General features: G+C 44.4%; 2 protein-coding genes across 2 annotated transcripts; both read right to left on the minus strand.

Annotated features, from left to right (window-relative positions):
• Positions 1 to 7,892: 7,892 nt before the first annotated feature.
• On the minus strand, positions 7,893 to 14,058 carry LOC145864197 (keratin, type I cytoskeletal 13-like). Its single transcript, XM_082969293.1, has 5 exons — positions 13,998 to 14,058; positions 10,743 to 11,113; positions 10,169 to 10,196; positions 8,743 to 8,794; positions 7,893 to 8,103 (listed from the first exon to the last, which is right to left on the minus strand). Exons 1-5 carry the CDS (start codon positions 14,056 to 14,058, stop codon positions 7,893 to 7,895), a joined length of 723 nt encoding a protein of 240 aa, XP_082825419.1.
• Positions 14,059 to 19,748: 5,690 nt separating this feature from the next.
• Positions 19,749 to 23,703, minus strand: LOC145850200 (keratin, type I cytoskeletal 13). The gene is made up of 7 exons (XM_014176408.3): positions 23,136 to 23,703; positions 22,500 to 22,582; positions 22,020 to 22,176; positions 21,621 to 21,782; positions 21,370 to 21,495; positions 20,824 to 21,044; positions 19,749 to 20,538 (listed from the first exon to the last, which is right to left on the minus strand). Exons 1-7 carry the CDS (start codon positions 23,640 to 23,642, stop codon positions 20,325 to 20,327), a joined length of 1,470 nt encoding a protein of 489 aa, XP_014031883.3. The 5' UTR covers positions 23,643 to 23,703; the 3' UTR covers positions 19,749 to 20,324.
• Positions 23,704 to 24,195: the final 492 nt, after the last annotated feature.

The following is a 24,195-nucleotide window of genomic DNA, read 5'->3' on the forward strand; positions in this document are numbered from 1 at the left end:
CCACACGACCAGGTCTCTGACCTCCCTATAGGCTGTCTCATCATTGTCGGGGATCAGGCCTACCACTGTTGTGTCATTGGCAAACTTGATGATGGTGTTAGAGTTGTGCCTGGCCATGCAGTCATGAGTGAACAGGGAATAAAGGAGGGGACTAAGCACGCACCCCTGAGGGGCCCCCATGTTGACGATCAGTGTGGCGGATGTGTTGTTACCTACCCTTATGACCTGGGGCGGCCCGTCAGGAAGTCCAGGATCCAGTTGCAGAGGGAGGTGTTTAGTCCCAGTGTCCTTAGCTTAGTGATGAGCTTTGAGGGTACTATGGTGTTGAACGCTGAGCTGTAGTCAATGAATAGAGTTCTCACATAGGTGCTTCTTTTGTCCAGATGGGAAAGGGCAGTGTGGAGTGCAATTGAGATTGCATCATCTGTGGATCTGTTGGGGAAGTATGCTAATTGGAATGGGTCTGGGGTTTCTTGGATAATGGTGTTGATGTAAGCCACGGCCAGCCTTTCAAATCACTTCATGGCTACAGACATGAGTGCTACGGGTCGGTAGTCATTTAGGCAGGTTACCTTAGTGTTCTTAGGCACAGGGACTATGGTGGTCTGCTTGGTATTATAGACTCATGGTTGGTATTATAGACTCAGACAGGGAGAGGTTAAAAATGTCAGTGAAGACACTTGCCAGTTGGTCAGCGCATGCTCAGAGAACACGTCCTGGTAATAGTTCCCAACTTGGGAACCTGGGACTGAACACCTCCCTCTAACTGGATCCTGGATTTCCTGATAAACCGACCCAAGTTGGTGAGGGTAGGCAGCATAGCCTCCGTCACACTGATCCTCAACACGGGGGCCCCACAGGGGTGTGTGCTTAGTCTCCTCTAGTCCTCCCTGTTCACCCACGACTGCGAGGCCACGCACGACTCCAACACCCTCATCAAGTTTGCTGACGACACGATGGTGCTAGGCCTGATCACCGGTGACTATGAGAGCGCCTACAGGGAGGAGGTCAGTGATCTGACAGTGTGGTGCCAGGACAACAACCTCTCCCTCAACATCAGTAACACCAAGGAGCTGATCGTGGACTACATGAAACAGGGGGGATAGCACTCCCCCATCCACATCGATGGGGCTGTAGTGAAGTGGGTCGAAAGCTTCAAGTTCCTGTGTCTAAATCCCTAAGCACTAAAAATGAGTTAACAATTGAATCCTACAGACGAAGAACCGTATATGTGACATTTTTCCAAAAAACGAGATATACATGAAAAATCATTATTGGACACTCTTTTTCTATAGTGAACCGGTTTCACAAGCTTTCCACGCGCTAATTAACAATATTTTTACATTTAAAGATAGGCTCTCGTGGAATAACCGTTTATGTGCACCACTCAGAATGGACGGACAAGCGCACAACTTTTCTGTTGCTGATGAAAATCGACGAAATGTGGGAAAGAAACGTAAAACAAAACTAAAAGAATGGAAAGACAGGCAAAGGAAGATCTTACGGGATGCGGGAAACCCCTATACAAATCGTAAGGGTCAAGAAAAAAAACGGGAAAAGCTGTCCAAAAGAGGTATGTGGAAGAACCGTATATCAAACAATCAACCTAGCTAGCTATAGAGTACAGTAACTAACATGTATGTTCTGGGTTGTCTAATTTGTAACTATAGAGAAAATATATTAGCTAAAGTTCGTCGGCTACTAACTTATACATTATCGTTACAAATGTTATTGCTAGATTCTAGAAGAAACATAGCTAGCTACTTTTAGTCCATCCACCGGATGATTCGACATGGCTACAGTAGCTAGCTAGTTATATGTAACGTTACACTGTATCCTGCAGGGAAGAGCGTGTTTGTTCCACGACGTGCAGAAAGGATTGTGGAAAGTTGACTGATGAACGCAAGCTGCATCTGTTCAACAGTTTCTACACTGTCCCATACGAGAAACAACAAGCGTTGATTCTCTCCGGCTTAGAACAGCTTAGAAATAGGACAACACTCTTATTATAATAGCTATATTGAACACTTGCATAGTTTAACTTTGACAGTAATGATACGTACATTAACGTTAACTCTAAAAGTGCAGTGTTACACAATGGTGCAATACAAACTCATTCTGTGTATAGGTTGGGAGTGTGTGAAAGATGGGGGGTCCTGAAGCAATACCCTGAATGTGCTACAATATATGTTTTACTATCAATAAATGTATATGTTCTACAAAGAGAAGAATACCACATCATCTGCAAAATTCTGGGTTTATAGGGACATTTTCAAACAGCAGAGTCTCAATTCCGGCCAACCCAGGAGTGACACCTATGGCACATGTGACACATTCTTCACTAAGATGTCAGCAGCAACATCTGAAGAGGAGAAGAGGAAGATTGCAGTTGAAAGTGAGTTGCACCATCGAAAAGCCGAAAAGGCCTACACACAGCTTCAAAGTGACACTGAGTGGGCTAAAGCCAATGCTGACTGCCATGTCATTTCTGTGGATCTACAGGGGGTGATTTACACCCCTAATCTGACCCACTCCAATGTCTACTACCAGCGGCAGCTGTCAAATTTTAACCTTTGCATCCAGGAACTTGGAAAAGAAGATCCTGCATACATGTGTGTTTGGCATGAGGGGATTGCACACCGAGGGTCCATTGAGGTAGCAAGCTGCATATTGAAGTGGGTGAAGACAAAATTCACGCCACTCACCAAACCAGAGGTGCGCAAGTTGATCATCTTCAGTGACAGATGCTGTGGGCAGAAAAACAACAGATGCTCAATCTGATGTCGATGCTCGTCACTATGGGTTACTTTACCCAAGTTGAGCAGAAGTTCATGGTCTCTGGTCATTCTTTTCTTCCTTGTGATCGATCTTTTGCCACCATCGAGAAGAGGCGCAAGGTGTCAGTCCATACACCTGATGATGTTTCAAAGATGATACTTGAAGCACAACCAGCAAAACCATTCAAGGTGATGAGGATGCAATGTGAAGACTTCAGTCACCTCCCAGATTCTGTCCTCAAGCGACCAGCTGGACTATAGATCACCTCAGTGAGGTGGTTAAAAGTCACAGGTATTGCACAGAGAATAGTTTACTAACATCCCATCCCATCAACATGCAACATGTTGTTCTAACAATAAAATATCCTAATGATTCCCTTTTTTTATTCATTACAATATACATCTCTGTCACCGCATTTAGCATCAACTCTAAGCAGTTAATACTTATTTACTGCTGTCACCTCAGTACAGAAGGACATTTCTTGCCTTTAGCATGGGTTTAACGCAATTCAAAACTTAATTGCTGATCATAGTGTTAAACGCAAAGAGAATGGTTTTCTGAACGTTTTGTAATATTGACCTTAGGGACCTGCATAATGGACATGCATATTGGCACATCACATTGATCCATATTTGATATGTACAAGTTGTGCTTCTTTTGATTGAATTAATTTAATTGTATTCTATTTTTGTAGTTATTCTATGGTATGTTCACATTGAGGGCTTCATTTTAAATGAGACTAAGATTTCATGACTCAACCTTTAAGAAAAGTCATCGGTGCTAAAGTTGATAGACCACCTTTAAATGAACCTCCATTAAATGAATTAACTACATATTGCATTTAAGTTATTTACATGAAGGGCATCTGTACTTGAAAGTACTTAAAACATCATATCAGGTATTAAAAAAGGACATCTTACAAGTGTCATGCAAAATGTCACATATACTGTTCTTCCACAAACTGAAATCATCACTGGAGATATACTGTTCTTCCACATTCTAAAAATTAAAACGGCAACAATTTTGTTTTGTTTTGAAATAACAAAAAAATATCAATTGTTGTTGCAAGATATGAGTATGGTGAATTATTTGTCAACCATAAAACACCTAATGTGGTACACACAATGAATAATATAAAAATAACTGATTATCTTAAAATGGAAAAATTGTCACATATATGGTTCTTCGTCTGTAGGATTCAATTATGATTACCTTCGTGCATAGGAAGGAAGCAAAGTCTCCTCCCTCGCAACTGGAAACTCTCCACCAAAGCCCTCCCTTTCGCTAAGTGTTTATCATGGCAAAAAAGCTAATGTTTATCATGGCGCCCGACTGGTAACACGCACCTCAGGGCGAGTGCGGAGAGCAGGCACAGGACGTATCTGACTGAGGACACGCACTTCAGGGAGAGTGCGAGGAGGAGGCACAGGACGTACTGGGCTGTGGAGGCGCACTGGAGACCTGGTGCGTAGAACCGGTGCAGGATATACTGGACCGTGGAGGCGCACTGGAGGTCTGGAGCGTAGAGCTGGCACAACCTGTCCTGGCTGAATGATCACTTTAGCCCGGCAAATGCGGGGAGCCGGCAATGAGCGAACCAGGTTGTGAATGCGCACTGGGGATACAGTGCACATCACCACATAACACGGTGCCTGACTGGTCACATGTTCCCCACGGGAAGCATGGGGAGTTCGCTCAGGTCTAAACCCTGACTTTGCCAATCTCCCCGTGTGCCCCCCCCCCAACATTTTTGGGGGAGCTGTCTCTCGGGCTTCCGTCGTTGCCGTGCTAATTCCTCGTAGCGTCATTCCTCCCTCCCTGCATCCACCTGTTCCCATGGGAGGTGATCCCATCCGGCCTGGATCTCCTCACACGTCCAGGATCCTTTGCCATGTCCACTCCTGGGCATGCTGCTTGGTCCTTTGGTGGTGGGAGATTCTGTCACGTTCGTCCGAAGGAGGAGACCAAGGCGCAGGGTGCATATCGTTCCACATCTTTATTATATAGTGAAACTTAGCCAAACAAACAAACTATAAACAAACAACAAACCGTGACGACAGAGGTGCAACAGGCACTAACTCAAAATAATCTCCCACAAACACAGGTGGGAAAAGCAACTACTTAAATATGATCCCCAATTAGAGACAACGATGACCAGTTGCCTCTAAATGGGAATCATACAAAACCCCCAACATAGAACAAATAAACTAGAACACAACATAGAAAAAATAAACTAGATAAACATATTCTAGAATGCCCACCCAAATCACACCCTGACCTACCCAAATAGAGAAATAAAAAGGCTCTCTATGGTCAGGGCGAGACAGTAGCTGGGGATTTTAACAAGGCTAATCTGAAAACAAGGCTCCCTAAATTTTATCAGCATATCGAATGTGCGATCCGGGCTGGCAAAACCCTGGATCATTGTTATTCTAACTTCCGCGACGCATACAAGCCCTCCCCCGCCCTCCTTTCGGAAAAGCTGACCACGACTCCAATTTGTTGCTCCCAGCTTATAGACAGAAATTAAGACAGGAAACGCCCATGCTCAGATCTGTTCAATGCTGGTCGGACCAATTGGATTCCACACTTCAAGATTGCTTCGATCACGTGGACTGGGATATGTTCCGCATAGCGTCGGACAATAACATTGATGAATACGATGATTCGGTGAGCGAGTTTATTAGCAAGTGCATCGGTGATGTTGTACCCACAGCGTCTATTAAAACCTTCCCCAACCAGAAACCGTGGATTGATGGCATCATTCGCGCAAAACTGAAAGCACGAACCACTGCTTTTAATCAGGGCAAGGCGACCGGAAACATGACCGAATACAAACAGTGTAGCTATTCCCTCCACAAGGCAATCAAACAAGCTAAGTGTCAGTATAGAGACAAAGTAGAGTCGCAATTCAACGGCTCAGACACGAGAGGTATGTGGCAGGGTCTACAGTCAGTCACGGACTACATAAAGAAAACCAGCCCCGACGCGGACCACGATGTCTTGCTCCCAGACAAACTAAACAACTTTTTTGCTCGCTTTGAGGACAATACAATGCCACCGACACAGCCCGTTACCAAAACCTGCGGGCTCTCCTTCACAGCAGCCAACGTGAGTAAAACATTTAAACGTGTTAACCCTCGCAAGGCTGTCGGCCCAGACGGCATCCCTAGCCGCGTCCTCAGAGCATGCGCAGACCAGCTAGCTGGTGTGTTTATGGACATATTCAATCAATCCTTATCCCAGTCTCCTGTTCCCACATGCTTCAAGAGGGCCACCATTGTTCCTGTTCCCAAGAAAGCTAATGTAACTGAGCTAAATGACTATCGCCCCGTAGCACTCACTTCCGTCATCATGAAGTGCTTTGAGAGACTAGTCAAGGACCATATCACCTCCACCCTACCTGACCCCCTAGACCCACTCCAATTTTCTTAGCACCCCAACAGGTCCACAGACGACGCAATCGCAATCAACTGCACACTGCCCTAACCCATCTGGACAAGAGGAATACCTATGTAAGAATGCTGTTCATCGACTACAGCACAGCATTTAACACAGTCGTACCCTCCAAACTCGTCATTAAGCTCGAGACCCTGGGTCTCGACCAGCCCTGTGCAACTGGGTCCTGGACTTCCTGACGTGCCGCCCACAGGTGGTGAGGGTAGGAAACAACATCTCCACCCCGCTGATCCTCAAAACTGGGGCCCCACAAGGGTGCGTTCTCAGCCCTCTCCTGTACTCTCTGTTCACCCATGACTACGTGGCCATGCACGCCTCCAACTCAATCATCAAGTTTGCAGACGACACTACAGTGGTGGGCTTGATTACCAACAACGATGAGACAGCCTACAGGGAGGAGGTGAGGGCACTCGGAGTGTGGTGTCAGGAAAACAACCTCACACCCAATGTCAACAAAACACAGGAGATGATTGTGGACTTCAGGAAACAGCAGAGGGAGCAGCCCCCCATCCACATCGACGGGACAGTAGTGGAGAAGGTGGAAAGTTTGAAGTTCCTCGGCGTACACATCACAGACAAACTGAAATGGTCCACCCACACAGACAGCATGGTGAAGAAGGCGCAGCAGCGCCTCTTCAACCTCAGCAGGCTGAATAAATTCGGCTTGTCACCAAAAACACTCAAACATTTACAGATGCACAATTGAGAGCATCCTGTCGGGCTGTATCACCACCTGGTACGGCAATTGTTCCGCCCACAACCGTAAGGCCTGCACAACGCATCACCGGGGGCAAACTACCTGCCCTCCAGGACACCTACACCACCCGATGTCACAGGAAGACCAAAAAGATCAGAGGACAACAACCACCCGAGCCACTGCCTGTTCACCCCACTATCATCCAGAAGGCGAGGTCAGTACAGGTGCATCAAAGCGGGGCCTGAGAGACTGAAAAACAGCTTCTATCTCAAGGCCATCAGACTGTTAAACAGCCATCACTAACATTGAGTGGCTGCTGCCAACATACTGACTCAAATCTCTAGCCACTTTAATAATTAAAAATTGGATGTAATAAATGCATCACTAGCCACTTTAAACTATGCCACTTTATATAATGTTTACATACCCTACATTACTCATCTCATATGTATATACTGTACGCTATACCATCTAATGCATCTTGCCTATGCCGTTCGGCCATCGCTCATCCATATATTTTTATGTACATATTCTTATTCATTCCTTTACACTTGTGTGTAAAAGGTAGTTGTTGTGAAATTGTTAGATTACTTGTTAGATATTACTGCATGGTCGGAACTAGAAGCACAAGCATTTCGCTACACTCACATTAACATCTGCTAACCATGTGTATGTGACAAATAAAATTTGATTTGATTTGATTTGAATGTGTTCTCTTCTCAGTCAAATCACCTGGTAGAATAAGAGTTCAATAAACCAATGGTGTGCACCCACCTCTCAGTTTGGATTGCAGGATGTGCCTAAGGGTGGCAGGTAGCCTAGTGGTTAGAGAGGCGAGCCTGCAAACGGGTTGCACGTTTGAATCCCGGGTCCGACGAGAAGTGAACTGGCAACCGGAGGGTTACTGGTATCAAATCTTAGATGCCACCTGACAGACGTGCCCAAAGTAAACTGCCTGTTACTCAGGCCCAGAAGCCAGGATATGCATATAATTGGTAGCATTGGATAGAAAACACTCATGGTTCTTCTTGTGATAGATGACCTCCTCCTTCAGCCCCTCGATCTGCATCTCCAGGTCAGATCTGGCCATGGTCATCTCGTCCAGCATCCTCTTCAGTCCGGCAATGTCCGCCTCCACCGACTGACGCATGGCCAGCTCGTTCTCATACCTGAGAGATAGAGAGAACTTAGGTCAAAGAACTGCCTGAATGTGTTCCTCTGTGAGAATAGCAGGGGGTTTATAGATTCTATTATAAACTGGGTGGTTTGAGCCCTGAATACTGATTGGCTGGTATATCAGACTGTATACAACGGGTATTTATTTATTTTATTTAACCTTTATGTAACTAGGCAAGTCAGTTAAGAACAAATTCTTATTTACAGTGACGGCCTACAAAGCAATGACAAAGGATTTCTTTTTACTGCTCTAATTACGTTGGTAACCAATTTATTAAAGCAATAACGGCAATATACAACGGCCAAGGTCTGCATCCAGCCCTCTTTCATCATTCTCTGGATCCAGGAACTCCACGGAGCGTTGTGCCTAAGAACAGCCCTTAGCCGTGATATATTGGCCATGTACCACACCCCCTCTGGCCTTATTTCTTAAGTATTCCATACATTTTTGGGAAAACAGAAAGTAACACCAGGCTTCTGATATGTCTGTTGGGCGGGTGTGATTATAGTGTACAGACACAAAATTAAATGTAAAAAAGGAGTATGAGAATGTTTACAGATTTATGCTTATTCCATTTGGTTTATGGAATGCACCAGCAGTGTTCTGTATATGTGGATGGTGTTGGATATACTTGGTTCTGAAGTCATCTGCAGCGAGCTTTGCATTGTCAATGCTGAGATACAGTTGAAGTCGGAAGTTTACATACACCTTAGCCAAATACATTTAAACTCAGTTTTTCACAATTCCTGACATTTAATCCTAGTAACAATTCCCTGTCTTAGGTCAGTTAGGATCACCACTTTATTTTAAGAATGTGAAATGTCAGAATAATAGTTGAGAGAATAATTTATTTCAGCTTTTATTTCTTTCACCACATTCCCAGTGGGTCAGAATTTTTTTATAGGATTGAGGTCAGGGCTTTGTGATGGCCACTCCAATACCTTGACTTTTTGGTCCTTATGTATGCTTGGCGTCATTTTCCATTTGGAAGACCCATTTGCGACCAAGCTTTAACTTCCTGACTGATGTCTTGAGATGTTGCTTCAATATATCCACATAATTGTCCTTCCTCATGACGCCATCTATTTTGTGAAGTGCACCAGTCCCTCCTGCAGCAAAGCACCCACACAACATGATGCTGCCACTCCCGTGCTTCGCGGTTGGGATGGTGTTCTTCGGCTTGCAAGCGTCCCCCTTTTCCCTCCAAACGTAACGATAGTCATTATGGCCAAACAGTTCTCCAAAAAGTACAATCTTTGTCCCCATGTGCAGTTGCAAACCATAGTCTGGCTTTTTTATGGAACAGTGGCTTCTTCCTTGCTGAGCGGCCTTTCAGGTTATAGGACTCGTTTTACTGTGGATATAGATACTTTTGTCCCTCTTTCCTCCAGCATCTTCACAAGGTCCATTGCTGTTGTTCTGGGATTGATATGCACTTTTCACACCAAAGTACGTTCATCTCTAGGAGACAGAACGCGTCTCCTTCCTGAGCGGTATGACGGCTGCGTGGTCCCATGGTGTTTATGCTTGCGTACTAATGTTTGTACAGATGAACGTGGTACCTTCAGGTATTTGAAAATTGCTCCCAAGGATGAACCAGACTTGGGGAGGTTTAGAATTGTTTTTCTGAGGTCTTGGCTGATTTCTTTTGATTTTCCCATGATGTCAAGCAAAGAGGCACTGAGTTTGAAGGTAGGCCTTGAAATACATCCACAGGTACACCTCCAATTGACTCAAATGATGTCAATTATCCTATCAGAAGCTTCTAAAGCCATGACATAATTTTCTGGAATTTTCCAAGCTGTTTAAAGGCACAGTCAACTTAGTGTATGTAAACTTCTGACCCTCTGGAATTGTGATGCAGTGAATTATAAGTGAAATAACCTGTCTGTAAACAATTGTTGGAAAAATTACTTGTGTCATGCTCAAAGTAGATGTCCTAACCGATTTGCCAAAACTATAGTTTGTTTAACAAGAAATGTGTGGAGTGGTTGAAAAACTAGTTTTCATGACTGCAACCTAAGTGTATGTAAACTTCCGACTTCAACTGTAGATACCTCCGTTCACACGAGTGGCAGCCTGGATCTGAGAGGTAGAGCATGGAAAACATTTCAGGATGGGGCATGCATGGAATTTCACCCTAATGCAGTATGCACAACTGTGATACCACACTGTAGTCATTGAGTTGAGTTTCAGTTGCTCTGTAAATTATAGCTCATTGAAGCATTACAGGGAACCTGTTTTCTTTGTGAACGTTGTAAAGCATGACACATAGAAACAAATTGCACCTTTCGCAACTCGCCTAGGAGCTCTTAAGAGAGAGGAAGATTTGCCTTCAATTATCTGCTTTATTTTTAATGCTTCAGCTGCAAATATGCATACTGTCTTTGCATCTCTTTGGTGCAACATCTTGGTTGAAGCAATTATAACAAATGTATATAATTTTGCATTGTCCAATATTCATGTCACTATTAGTAACTTGTTGGAAAAACAATCTGATAACATGTGTACACTATGTACCTGTACTTTCTAACAAAGCATAACATTGTCACAATGCAGACATTACCATGTTTTGACATGCTGTGACGTCATTATTTAGTGCTCTTGCTATCAAGGACACATGGCACGTACCTTGTCCTGCAGGTCGGCGATAGTAGCGTGGAAGTCAGAGTAGTCACGAGCGCTGGGGGACGTCTTGCTCTCCATGAACTGACGGATCTTCAGCTCCAGCTCGGCATTGGCCGCCTCCAGAGAGCACACCTTCTCCAAGTAGTTGGACAGGCGGTCGTTCAGGTTCTGCATTGTGGCCTTCTCGTTGGCCGACACATGGAGGTCGGCTCCACCGCCGCCACCACTACCTCCTCCCATGCCAAAACCATAACCGCCACTACCGCCGCCACCCCCTCCCATGCCGAAACCATAACCGCCACCACCACCTCCGCCGCCGCTGGAACCGAACGAGGAGCTAGAGATTCCCAGATCCTCCTGCACCTCCCTACACACTGCCGGCCATCATGGCAGTGATATCTCACAAGAAAATCTGAAATAAAATCACATTTTATTTGTCACACGCACTGAATACAACAGGTGTAGACCTTACCGTGAAATTCTTACTTCCAAGCCCTTAACCAACAATGCAGTTCAAGAATCAGAGTTAAGAGTTAAGAAAATAATAATGTGCTAAATAAACTAAAGTGAAAAACAGAAAGTAATAATCTAGGTCCTGGATGTCAAGAAGCTTGGCAGCTGGGCTGTACGCACTACCCTCTGTAGCACCTTACCGTCTGATCCCGATCAGTTGCCATACCAGGCGGTGATGCGACCGGTCACCACCGCTTGTCCTTTTCCTTAAGTTGTCCTTAACAGTCCATTGTTGCTTCATAGTGTTTGTGATTTTATTCATAGACGCAGGTACCATTATATTAAGTTTCACTCAACTTTATGCATTTTCTATCCACTGTAGGAGTTTGCAGGTCTGACAAGTCATTTTTCCTTGGCAAGGAACTTGGCATCTGCATATTTCCATATCACCACTGCATTTCTTGCAGATTTTTTTAATCATGCTCCAGATGTTGCCATTTGAGTCCCATATTTTGTATGTGGTTAAAGCCAAAGAACATTGCAGCATCTCATGTTAATGATTTGCAGTAGAATGGATTATTGTGACATTGGTGTGACAGAGATGTTGCACTATATATAGCTATCGCCTTTCAGTCAACATGGAATTTGCAACAAAAGTAAGATTTAACCTTTGTAGGTAAACTGTCACCATAGCTGACATATTATTGACATGTAAGTTGCAGTGACATCCGACTGGGCACACCACGTAAGTTCACATGGACAATTGGATGATATTTGGTTGAGATGTTGCTCAATGAGATTTTAACCTATATTCACCCATGCAAAAAGACAAACAAAAGTTTGTTGAATTCCCAATGTGTTATCACTATGCTTTCAACCATCCAAAAACAATGGAAAAACATTGTCTGATTTTTGTTTAGTTGTCACCTAAATGTGTTGTATCTGCCCTTTCAACCATTTAGCACAAAGTTCAAATGGAAAACAATGACAGAAATGTTGTGTATTTGTACAACTCAATGTGTTGTCACTGTGCTTCGTCTAATAGCTCAACCAAATGAGCTGAATTGCAATTGAGAATGCATTAAAAGTGCAAGCAGGGGCAGACTAGGACCAGAAATGTGGTGCTGGCATTTATTTTTTAAATCTAAGTTCCTGCAATTCTACTTAGTTTAGCATGACATCTATTTTTGGGTATGATAATAATTCTGAAAAAAATCTAGTCTAGAGTAAATGGCACAGCCATATCCCACTCTTATCCATTCCCCACTTTCGTTCGTAACCACTTTACTCTCGGGCCGATTCTTTTCTCTGTATATATCCACGATGTCGCTCTTGCTGCTTGTGATTCTCTGATCCACCTCTACGCAGATGACACCATTCTGTATACATCTGGCCCTTCTTTGGACACTGTGCTAACATACCTCCAAACAAGCTTCAACGCCATACAACACTCCTTCCGTGGCCTCCAACTGCTTTTAAATGCTAGTAAAACTAAGTGGATGCTCTTCAACCAATTGCTGCCTGCACCCTCCCGCCCCACTAGCATCACTACTCTGGACGGTTCTGACTTAGAATATGTGGACAACTACAAATACCTAGGTGTCTGGTTAGACTGTAAGCTCTCTTCCAGACTCACATTAACCATCTCCAATCCAAAATAAAATCTAGAACCAGCTTCCTATTTCGCAACAAAGCCTCCTTCACTCATGCTGCCAAACATACCCTCGTAAAACTAACCATCCTACGATCCTTGACTTTGGCGATGTCATTTACAAAACAGCCTCCAACACTCTACTCAGCAAACTGGATGTAGTCTATCACAGTGCCATCCGTTTTGTCACCAAAGCCCCATATACTACCCACCACTGCAACCTGTATGCTCTCGTTGGCTGGCCCTCACTACATATTCGTCGCAAAACCCACTGGCTCCAGGTCATCTATAAGTCCTTGCTAGGTAATGCCCCACGTTATCTCAGCACACTGGTCACCATAGCAACACACACCCGTAGCACGTGCTCCAGCAGGTACATTTCACTGGTCATCCCCAAAGCCAACACTTACTTTGGCCGCCTTTCCTTCCAGTTCTCTGCTGCCAATGACTGGAACAAATTGCAAAAAAAATCACTGAAGCTGGAATCTTATATCTCCCTCTCTAACTTTAAGCATCAGCTGTCATAGCAGCTTACTGATCCCTGTACCTGTACACAGCTAATCTGTAAATAGCACACCCAACTACCTCATCCCCATATTGTTACATATTGTTGCTCTTTTGCACCCCAGTATCTCTACTTGCACATCATCATCTGCACATCTATCACTCCAGTGTTAATGCTAAATTGTAATTATTTCACTTCTATGGCCTGTTTATTGCCTTACCTCCCTACTCTTTAACATTTGCACACACTGTACATATATTTTTCTATTGTGTTATTGACTGTACGTTTGTTTATGTGTAACTCTGTGTTTTTTTTGTCGCACTGCTTTGCTTTATCTTGGCCAGGTCACAGTTGTAAATGAGAACTTGTTCTCAACTGGCCTACCTGGTTAAATAAAGGTGAAATAATTTTTTTTTAACTCTCAAACACAGAGGTGTAAAATTGGAGTGGATTTTGCCTCTGGTCACAAAGTTGAAGTTCGCATTAGTCAAACATTTCTATCACTGAAACAACTCCAAACTCTCCTGGTTTGTGTCATGCATAGATGTAACTCAACTATATAGAATAATAGGTGCTATGACATGGCAGTGTGCAATGTACTCTCATGATAAGTCCTGCACACTGCAGGCTTTTACAAACTCTCATAAACCGGCATCTGGGTGCTGGCTGGGGATCTGGGATTGTGGGAGGTGGGAGGGGAAGAGGTTCATGTTGTCCATAATAACCCTTTTCTTTTATACACTTCCTTGTCTTCACCATTAGCCTTTGCAACCTCAAATAAAATGTTCTGTCCATATGTTGTTTTTAATGACTTATTAATAACAAATATAATCACAGAAACCTGTATCTGGGTTGGTTCTTTCCATTAACACGTCTCCTCCAGTAGGAGCAATAAAGTCCTTGACCACTGTTACTCTATCCACAAGCAAGCATACAAGGCGCTTCGTCAAATCAGATCATGACTTGATACTCCTACTTCCTGTCTACAAGATCAAACAGGAAGTACCCGTGACGTGCTCTGTTACGAATCCCTTTGGCCCTGCAGTCTAGGGGGGATGGAAACGAGACCCGTAACATAACTCATGCAAATTATAATAGTGAAAAAGAACGGTGAGAACAAAAACCACAGACAACTTAAATCTACCGTCAAACTCGAATAGTTTATTGCTTAAACACACGGTAATGGGGGGCGGGAAAAGGGGCTGAGCTGGACCCAAGGAAAGAAACAAATATCAACAAAAATAATAAATAAGCTAGTCTACCTACTTCAACAACGGCTTGCTCACTAACCAACAACTGGTTCGCCCAGTTCTAACTAGTGTTCTTAGACAAAGTATTCCTACGGGTAATGTATGCCCATGGGCGACTTGACTTGTTACCCCATTTTCCCACCATCAAACAAACAGTTAAACACCATAACAAAACAATACTCACAAATAATGGACAAAGTGACATGTATGGGCAAAAACAACAGAGAGGTCTAGCTTACAAAGAGAGAGGGAGAGAGAGAATAACAGAGAGATTGAGCTCTTGAGAAAACAACTGATGGGGTTTTTAAACTAGGAGAAAGGGGATGTGATTGGTTAATGGAAACAGGAGGAGGTGTGTCTTCAGATTGGAGACTGATTGGTGACTGATTGGGGAATGATGATTGCCACCTGTGAGGAGGGGAGAAGGAGAAAAAAAGAAATACACACTCACAGGATACATACACAGGATACCTGTATCCGTAACACACTCCATAGAGAAATGGTCCTCCGAATCCGAGGCTAAGACTGCTTTGCTAGCACTGACTGGAATATGTTATGTTACTCAGCCGATATGATCAACAAGCTAACCACCTCCGTCAACGGCTTCATTAGGAAATACATCAGCGACAGACGCTGCTTCCCCAATCAAAAGCCCTGGATTAACATAGAGTTTGGCGCAAAGCTAAAGCATAGGTTTAGCGCACACAGAGATATCACAGCCAACCCAGAGGCTATGGCTGAGGACACAAACAAGTACAAGAAATCCTGCTATGATCTCCAGACATCCATCAAACAAGCAAAAGGACAATATAGGAACAAGCTGGAATCCTATTACACAGACTCCGACGTCCGCCACATGTGGCAGGGGCTATAATCCATTACGGATTACAAAGGAAGGCCCAGCCATGATCTTCCCAATGATGCCTCTCCACCAGAAGAACTCAATGCATTTAATGCATGCTTCAACAAAAACAACACTGAGCCGTGCATGAGGGCACCCGCCAATTCAGAGGACTGGGTGATCTCGCTAATCAAGTAAACACTCTGTATTCCAGGGCACGTTCTCAGAGCTTGGGCAGAACAGTCATTTACAACCTCTCCTTGTCTCAGTCCCTAATGCCCACATGTCTCAAGTTGACCACCATAATTCCTGTGCCCAAGAACTCTATGACTACCTGCCACAATAACTACCACCTTGTAGCATGAAGTGTTTTGAAAGGCTGGTTATGGCACACATCAACACCATCATTCCACACACCCTAGACCCACTCCAATTTGCATACCGCCCCAACAGATCCATAGACGACACAATCTCAATTGCACTCCACACTGCTCTCACCCACCAAGATAAGAGGAATACCTATGTGAGAATGCTTTTCATTGACTACAGCGCAACGTTCAACAATATTGTCCCCTCCAAGCTCGTCACCAAGCTTGGGAACCTGGGACTGAACAACTCCCTCTGCATCTGGATCCTGGATTTCCTGAAGTGCCAACCTAAGGTGGTGAGGGTAGGCAACATAACCTCCACCACGCTGACCCTCAACATGGGGACCCCAAAATGTAATCATCCCCAGCTTTCCAATCAACTCTTTCATCCCCTCACCTCTGCAACTATTCCCAGGTTGTTGCTATAAATAACAATGTGTTCTCTTCTCAGTCAATTTACCTGGTAGAATAAGGGTTAAATAGAACAATGGTGTACATCCACCTCCCAGTTTGGACATCAGGTTGTGCCTACTGTGCAATCACCCATAAAGGGTGGCAGGTGAGCCAGCAACTGGGTTGCAAGATTGAATCCCGGGGCAGACTGGAAAAATCAGTCAGGAAGTGAGCTGGTAACCGGAGGGTTACTGGTATCAAATCTTATATGCCATTGCCTGCTGTTGTGCCCTTGAGCAAGGCACTTAATCCACCACAACAAAATATCCCCGGGCATCCCCACACCTCTCCAAAAAATCTGTATGGATTTGTAGGTTGGGTAAAAAGCGGAAGTCAAATTTCGGTTTGGACCTTGTGTGCAATTGACCAATAAAGTTATCTAATCTTAATCTTAAAAACAATATAAACTCTAACTAGAAGCAGAATACCTTTATTATTATTCCACTTACTAGAATGTACTTTACACTGACATTCAGCTAGTGGCATGAAGTGTTCGGGTTTAGTTTGATTTTAGTTTGATTCTTTAATTAAATTGAGCATGCTTGTTTGTGTGTTAACTAAGGTATACCGCTTCATTTTAGCCTCAACCTTTTATAATTCATAACTTATTATCTGGTTGTTTGTGGCTGTCACACGGAGCAGAGCACAGCAGTGCAACATAGAGCCGCTTTCAATCACCAGATTCACCCGAAACTCAACCCCTGTCCATTGGCATTCCATAACGGGTTCTTCCAGACACACAATGTAGAAACAAACAGAACCCCTTTGACTGAACAAATATGTCATGAAGTGAAGAAGACATTCTATAGCAATATTCTCTAGACCACAATCTAGTGATATTATGGCTTTTACAAGCAATGCTAAATCAGAAAGGTGCAGTCAGTCTGGTAGTCCGCATTGACATGGTCACACAAACAAGGAGCCAGGGCACAGTTAAGATAACAGCAATTCATCGGAATGCATAAATCACTATATTGGTTGAAGGCGAAAGACACATTTCAGTTGAATGCATCCAGTTGTGCAACTGACTAGTATCCCCCTTTCCCTTTCCTTAATATGTGGTCTGCATCTTGATTTATGGCTGTGCACCACCGTGAGTAGAGCACTCTACTTTTCAAGCGTTGTATGAGCTTCTGAAGTTTCCCACAGTCATATCTGTCAACACTAACTCCAATGACTACTGATGTTGTGTAACAGTGGAGGATCCTCAGAGGAGGTAGGGGAGGACCATCCAACTCAGTGAATTTCAACATCAAAAATTATGAAACTGTTACGGGAATTAAGTTATCAATGTTCTTAAACCGAACTTCAATTAAACTACTCAGTCTACCCCACCAGAGTGTGTAAGATTCTCGTTGAATGAAGCAGACGGATAGCCAGCCTACAAGGGTCAAAACGTTTATTTATGAGAGCTCTGAAAATCCTTACAATGTACAAAGCCTTTTATATTAACACACACACACACACACACACACACACACACACACACACACACACACACACACACACACACACACACACACACACACACACACACACACACACACACACACACACACACACACACACACACACCAGTAGAGAACTCCACCCAGCTTTAGGCGGCTGTATTTTTCCACAGTACCCAGACCACCTGTCTCCTTATCTTTTGCCAGCCCAAATGTTCCCAGGCCGTAGTTTCTCTCCCTAACTTAAGGAGGCCTCTTCTCCTGTTCCTTTCCCAATGTCGTCTTATCAACTCTGCCCTGCTCATTTTGAAGTGACCAGTGTCATACTCACACACAGTATTGAAATATAGTTTTTAACCCATTATTATAGCCTTATTTTGAATACATTTCAACAGGTTATAAGGTTTCTGAGTGAAACCATTTAGTCAAACCTTTAATCATATAATTTCCATTACAGAAACATTAAAAAGTTATCCCTTTCAGATAAAACTATACTAAATATAGTCACGTCACCAAATACTGTACCCAATTAAAACAAACTGATTTTGCAATGAAAGTCTACAGTACAGTAGTCTCAACAGCACACTCTAGAGTAGGACCATGGTGTAGACCACGCCTGGGCAAAGGCCGGCCCGGGGGGTGTATGTGGCCCGCGACCTGATTCAATACGGCCCACGGAATCATGCTCAGATCACATAAAGAATTTGCGATAGTAAAGTTTTTTAATCGTATTTGTTATTCAAATTAAAATCCCATTGAATACTCACCTTTGTGTAATGATTTAACTCCCACCACTTATGGGACATTTATTTTGAAGGCACATATAAATAACAACCGCACGAGGACAGACAACAACTGACAGGCTGACACACACGTCACAGTTATAAATAGTGCTTACCGCATGGCGCCTACAGAGATGGTCGCCTCGCTTCGAGTTCTTAGGAAACTATGCAGTATTTTGGAAAACAACCTCTCACTCAACGTCAACAAAACAAAGGAGATGATCGTGGACTTCAGGAAACAGCCGAGGGCGCACCCCCACATCCACATCGAAGCGACAGCAGTGGAGAAGGTGGAAAGATTTTAATTCCCCGGCATACACATCACAGACAAACTGAAATGGTCCACCCACACAGACAGAGTGGTGAAGAAGGCGCAACAGTGCCTCTTCAACCTCAGAAGGCTGAAGAAATGTGGCTTGTCACCCAAAACCCTGATAAACTTTTACAGATGCACAATCGAGAGTATCCTGTCGGGCTGTATCACAGCCTGGTACGGCAACTGCACCGCCCTAAACCTGCAAGGTCCTCCAGAGGGTCGTGCGGTCTGCACCACACATCCCCGGGGCAAACTACCTGCCCTCCATGACACCTATAGCGCCCAATGTCACAGGAAGGCCAAAAAGAAAAGAAATCAACCACCCGAGCCACGACCTGTTCACACCATTACCATCCAGAAGGCGAGGTCAGTACGGGTGCATCAAAGCTGGGATCGAGAGACTGACAAAGAGCTTCTATCTCAAGGCCATCAGACTGCTAAACAGCAATCACTGACTCAGAGAGGCTGCTGCCTACATTGAGACCCAATCACTGGCCACTTCAATAAATGGATCACAAGTCACTTTATACAATGCACTCTAAATAATGCCACTTTAAAAATGTTTACATATCTTACATTACTCATTTCACATGTATACTGTATTTTATACCATCTATTGCACCTTGCCTATGCCGATCAGGCATCGCTCATCCATATACTTACATTTACATTTACATATTCTCATTCACCCCTTTAGATATGTGTGTATTAGGTAGTTGTTGGGGAATTGTCAGATTACTTGTTAGATATTAATTACTGCACTGTCGGAACTAGAAGCACAAGCACTACATTCGCATTAGCATCTGCTAACCATGTATATGTGACAAATAAAATGTGATTTGATTTGATCTAGTAGCTAGCTAGAAATTGCGCAAAATGTGATTTTCAAAGATTTCAAAGAAAAGGAAAGTAGACAGTGAATGTAGGGTCTTCCAGCAAGAGTGAACATCAAAATATTTCTTTATTGGCCTCATGTGCAAAAGATAACAACCTATATGATAGTCAGATGTATGGGAGCACGCCAGATCAGATAAATCAAGTTGAAAGACACTGAAGACAGAATGATGGTGTCAGCAAGTCAGAGCATCTTTATTACATTCACAGTGGGATCTGTTGTTGGTGTTCCATCCAGATGTAGCAAAATGTGTTGTTCTGGAGGTGTTAACCATAGAAATAGAATTACCAGAAAATAAATCCCCATTCAAGTCAATGATCCATGATGGGTGTCTGAGGGGTTTTAGCCATTCTAGAAAGAATAGGAGGATGGAATGCACATCTTAAACTAGAGTTAACCAGAGCTGGCCTAAACAAATAACACAGATAACGAAGACAGGTATTTTTCATCTGACGAAGACTTTGTATAAGTTGAAACGTTGTATTTTAGGTTGCATGAATAAAGCACTGGAGAGCAGTAATATTCCATGTGCTGGCCTCTCATATCCTATACCCATTCTAGTAATTCTATTTCTATGGGGTTAACCCATTGCTTGCTGCAGTGATCGCTGTGTGTGTAGGACCTTATGTGGTGTGTTTGGTTTCACTTGTGGAGACAACCTTGCCATCCACTATTTCCTCCGTGACGATCACCACCTTCCGTGTGGTGGTGGAGCTGGGGACGGTACTGGAGGAGCTGACACTGGAGCTGCTGACACTGGAGCTTTGGCCGGAGCTGGAGGAGCTGACGTGGGAGCTGGAGGATTTTTGGCCGGATTTCGTGGAGCTGCCGCCGTGGCTGTGAGGAAGGGAAACCCATAGTTAGCATCTATGATAATAATAAGTAACTATTAAATGGTTACATAGCAGTAGATTCATGTCAAAAGCAACCATGTCTCATAGTAAGGTCACCTTCAAATTAACATTGTTTTTTAAATCAAATGTTGAAGGAGACATCAATTAATTTACACTTGTTTCAAGGTCCCTGTCACCCCTCTTCCCATCCCACAAAGATGTAACAATCTCTTCCCAAATCCCTGTCTGTCTCATTGGCCTCCCTCTGTCCAATCCCATCCTGCCGTACCCGCTAGCCTCTCCGTCCAGCAGCCTCCTGTACTCAGCGATCTCCATCTCCAGGCGTGTCTTAATGTCCAGCAGCATCTTGTACTCCTGGCCCTGGCGTTCCATGTCGCTGCGGAGAGACATTAGCTGCTCCTCCAGACCGGTCACTTGGTTCTGGAGGCGTCCCAGCTGCGTGGAGTAACGGCCCTCCGTCTCCGCCAGCGTATCCTCCAGGGAGCTTTTCTATTGGCCGGGAGAGATAGAGATGATGGGTCAAAAATTGTGGGAGTAGGTTTGGAATTTGGAATGTTTACAGTTATACTGAAAAGTTAGCTCTAGTAATTGAATGTGTAGGCATGTAGAGGTTAGCTATAGTAATGGAGTGGTGCCTGGCTACAACAACTTGTGGGATAGTGGAAGAGATCAGGTGAAAGTGAGATACTTGAGGGATGGTAAAGAGAATGATGAAAGAGTCAAATGTTGATTATTGAAGAAAGTTGCAGAAAGTTGTGTAAGTAATGTCCCCTAAACTGTGGTCCTTGGTCAGATGTTTGTAATTACTACTCACCATGCTGAGCTGTGACTGCAGTTCGATTTCCAGGGCCTGTAGTGTGCGACGGATCTCTGAGATCTCTGACTTGGAGGTCTGGAGTACCTCTGTACTGGATGCCACCTCCTTGTTCAACGTCTCTGTCTGTAAAACAATGGTCAATTATCACAGGATCAAACAAACCCATGATAGAATGTGACAACGTTACCCACTAGAAGTAAAGGAACATCTACACCATGAACATAGTTTAGAGGTTTTAGAGGTTCTACCTTGGTCTGGAACCAGGCCTCCAGATCGCGCTGGTTCTTGGCACTAACGGACTCGTACTGCTCACGGATCTCAGCCATGACTCTGGACAGGTCCTCCTGTGGTGCTGCATCCACTTCCACGTTGATCTGTCCAGTCATCTGTGTCCTCATGGCCAGCAGCTCCTGTGGAGAAACACATAGGGGTGAGTTTAAATAAATAGGAAGTGACTAACCTCTGCTTGATGGTAACAACTTGACTTGCCCTCTGTCTTCTTTAAAAATGTGAACACCATTGCTTGATACAAATGTGCTTGAAAGCCAGCAGTGGTGTTCTAGTTAAGACCCATAGCAGGTTGACATGGTCAATAGATGTAATACTTTAAGGGACTGTATGGATATGTTCCATCAGCCCACACCCACCTCCTCATGGTTCTTCTTGAGATAGATGAGCTCCTCCTTCAGCCCCTCGATCTGCATCTCCAGGTCAGATCTGGCCATGGTCATCTCGTCCAGCATCCTCTTCAGTCCGGCGATGTCCGCCTCCACCGACTGACGCATGGCCAGCTCGTTCTCATACCTGAGAGATAGAGAGAGCTTTGGTCAAAGAACTGCCGGAATGTGTTCCTCTGTGAAAATAGGAAGGAGGTTATAGAATCTAGTATTCCATTAAGTTTTGGGAAGATAACAGAAAGTAACACCAGGCTTTTTATATGTATGTTGGGAGGGTGTGGTTTTGGTGGAGAGGAAGGGTAATGTCATTTGGTTTCTTTTTTTATAGATTCAACACAAAATTAAATAAAAAGCACTATGAGGGTTTTTACAGATTTGGGGTTATTCCATTTGGTTTATGGTATGCACCAGCAGTGTACTCTATATGTGGATCATGTTGGATATACTTACTTGGTTCTGAAGTCGTCTGCAGCGAGCTTTGAGTTGTCAATGTTGAGATAGGTGCCTCCGTTTACGCGAGTGGCAGTTTGGATCTGAGAGGTAGAGGATGGAAAAACATTTCAGGATGGGGCATGCAGGGAATTTCACACAAATGCAGTACGCACAAACTTTGATACCACACTGTAATCACTGAGTTCTGAGTTTCAGCTGCATTGTAAATGATAGCCAATAGAAGCATTACTGGGAACCTGTTGTCTTTGTGAACATTGTAAAGCATGACACAAAGAAACAAACTGCACCTTTCGCAATCGCCTAGGGGCTCTTACGAGACAGGAAGGATTGGCTTCAAAGATCTGCTATAATTTCAATGCTTCAGCTGCAAATATGCATACTGTCGTTGCATCTATCTTAGGTGCAATATCTTGGTTGAATCAATTATAACAAATGCATATAATTTTGCATTTCCCAATTGTCATATATCACTCTCAGTAACTTGTTGGAAAAACAATCTGATAACATGTGTACACCATGTACATGTACTCTCTGATGAAGCATAACATTGTCACTCTGCAGACATTACCATGTTTTGACATGCTGTGATGTCATTATTGAGTGCTCTTGCTATCAAGGACACATGTCACGTACCTTGTCCTGCAGGTCGGCGATAGTAGCGTAAAAGCGAGAGTAGTCACGAGCGCTGGGGGACGTCTTGCTCTCCATGAACTGACGGATCTTCAACTCCAGCTCGGCGTTGGCCGCCTCTAGCTTCCGCACCTTCTCCAAGTAGTTGGACAGGCGGTCGTTCAGGTTCTGCATTGTGGCCTTCTCGTTGGCTGACACATTCATGTCAGCTCCACCGCCGCCACCACCACCCCCTCCCATGCCGAAACCATAACCGCCACCACCTCCACCTCCGCCGCCAGAACCAAACGAGGAGCTAGAGATGCGCACCCCAGAGCCTCCTGCACCTCCATACACACTGCCGGCCCTCATGGCAGTGACGCGGCCTCCTCCACCACCACCACCCATCGAGGAGAAGCGGGAGGAGCCCATACCCATACCCATTTCACCGCCACCTCCAGACCTCATTGACATGGTGCCACCTCCACCACCGCCGCTGCTGTAGGACATGCTAGATCTGGAGAAGGACATGGCTGCTGAGAGGGAGTCTGCCTGCCTGGGATGAAGAGGAGAGATAATGTGGTGCACGGCCCAGCCGCTGTTCCCTTTTTATGCTGCACAGGGCAGAAGGAGGGAGGGAGGGAGGGAGGGAGGGAGGGAGGGAGGGAGGGAGGGAGGGAGGGAGGGAGGGAGGGAGGGAGGGAGGGAGGGAGGGAGGGAGGGAGGGAGGGAGAGAGGGAGGGAGGAATAGAGAAGGGTTGAAAACAGGGAGGTATTACCAAATGTAGGGCAGGGTTCCTCGCCCCACTTTGACACGTTAGGATGCAGAAGATTGAAGAGGATAGATAGATATGTACTGTATGTGTGGATATGCAAATTTTGAAAATATTATATTGTTGTGCAACTCCACTCTCCCCCATCTCACTCTATAGGTGGTATCAGCCGACAGGGTGCTTGCAGGCACTCACACAAACATATAGAAGTGCACACTCCCATAAAGAGATGGAATTCCTCTCCAGTAAAAGCATGGACAGGCCTGCTTCAATTAGCCCCAGGTAAGTCATTTAATCAGTCAACACACACA

This window comes from Salmo salar, chromosome 02 (assembly GCF_965601325.2).
Source record: "Salmo salar chromosome 02, fSalSal1, whole genome shotgun sequence".
Classification (NCBI taxonomy): Eukaryota; Metazoa; Chordata; class Actinopteri; order Salmoniformes; family Salmonidae; genus Salmo; species Salmo salar.

What these genes read in the sequence shown, in the direction of transcription:
- LOC145864197 (XM_082969293.1), bottom strand. Translation starts at nt 14,058, where the DNA reads ATGAACCTCTTCCCCTCCCACCTCCCACAATCCCAGATCCCCAGCCAG. An exon ending in CAGCCAGCACCCAGATGCCG is followed by an intron (nt 11,114 to 13,997) that starts GTTTATGAGAGT and finishes GATGGCCGGCAG; the next exon opens with TGTGTAGGGAGGTGCAGGAG. An exon ending in GCAGATGACTTCAGAACCAA is followed by an intron (nt 8,104 to 8,742) that starts GTATATCCAACA and finishes TCTATCTCTCAG; the next exon opens with GTATGAGAACGAGCTGGCCA.
- LOC145850200 (XM_014176408.3), bottom strand. Translation starts at nt 23,642, where the DNA reads ATGTCCTTCTCCAGATCTAGCATGTCCTACAGCAGCGGCGGTGGTGGA. An exon ending in AGGCCTGGTTCCAGACCAAG is followed by an intron (nt 21,496 to 21,620) that starts GTAGAACCTCTA and finishes ATTGTTTTACAG; the next exon opens with ACAGAGACGTTGAACAAGGA. An exon ending in CTGGACGGAGAGGCTAGCGG is followed by an intron (nt 20,539 to 20,823) that starts GTACGGCAGGAT and finishes CCTTCCTCACAG; the next exon opens with CCACGGCGGCAGCTCCACGA.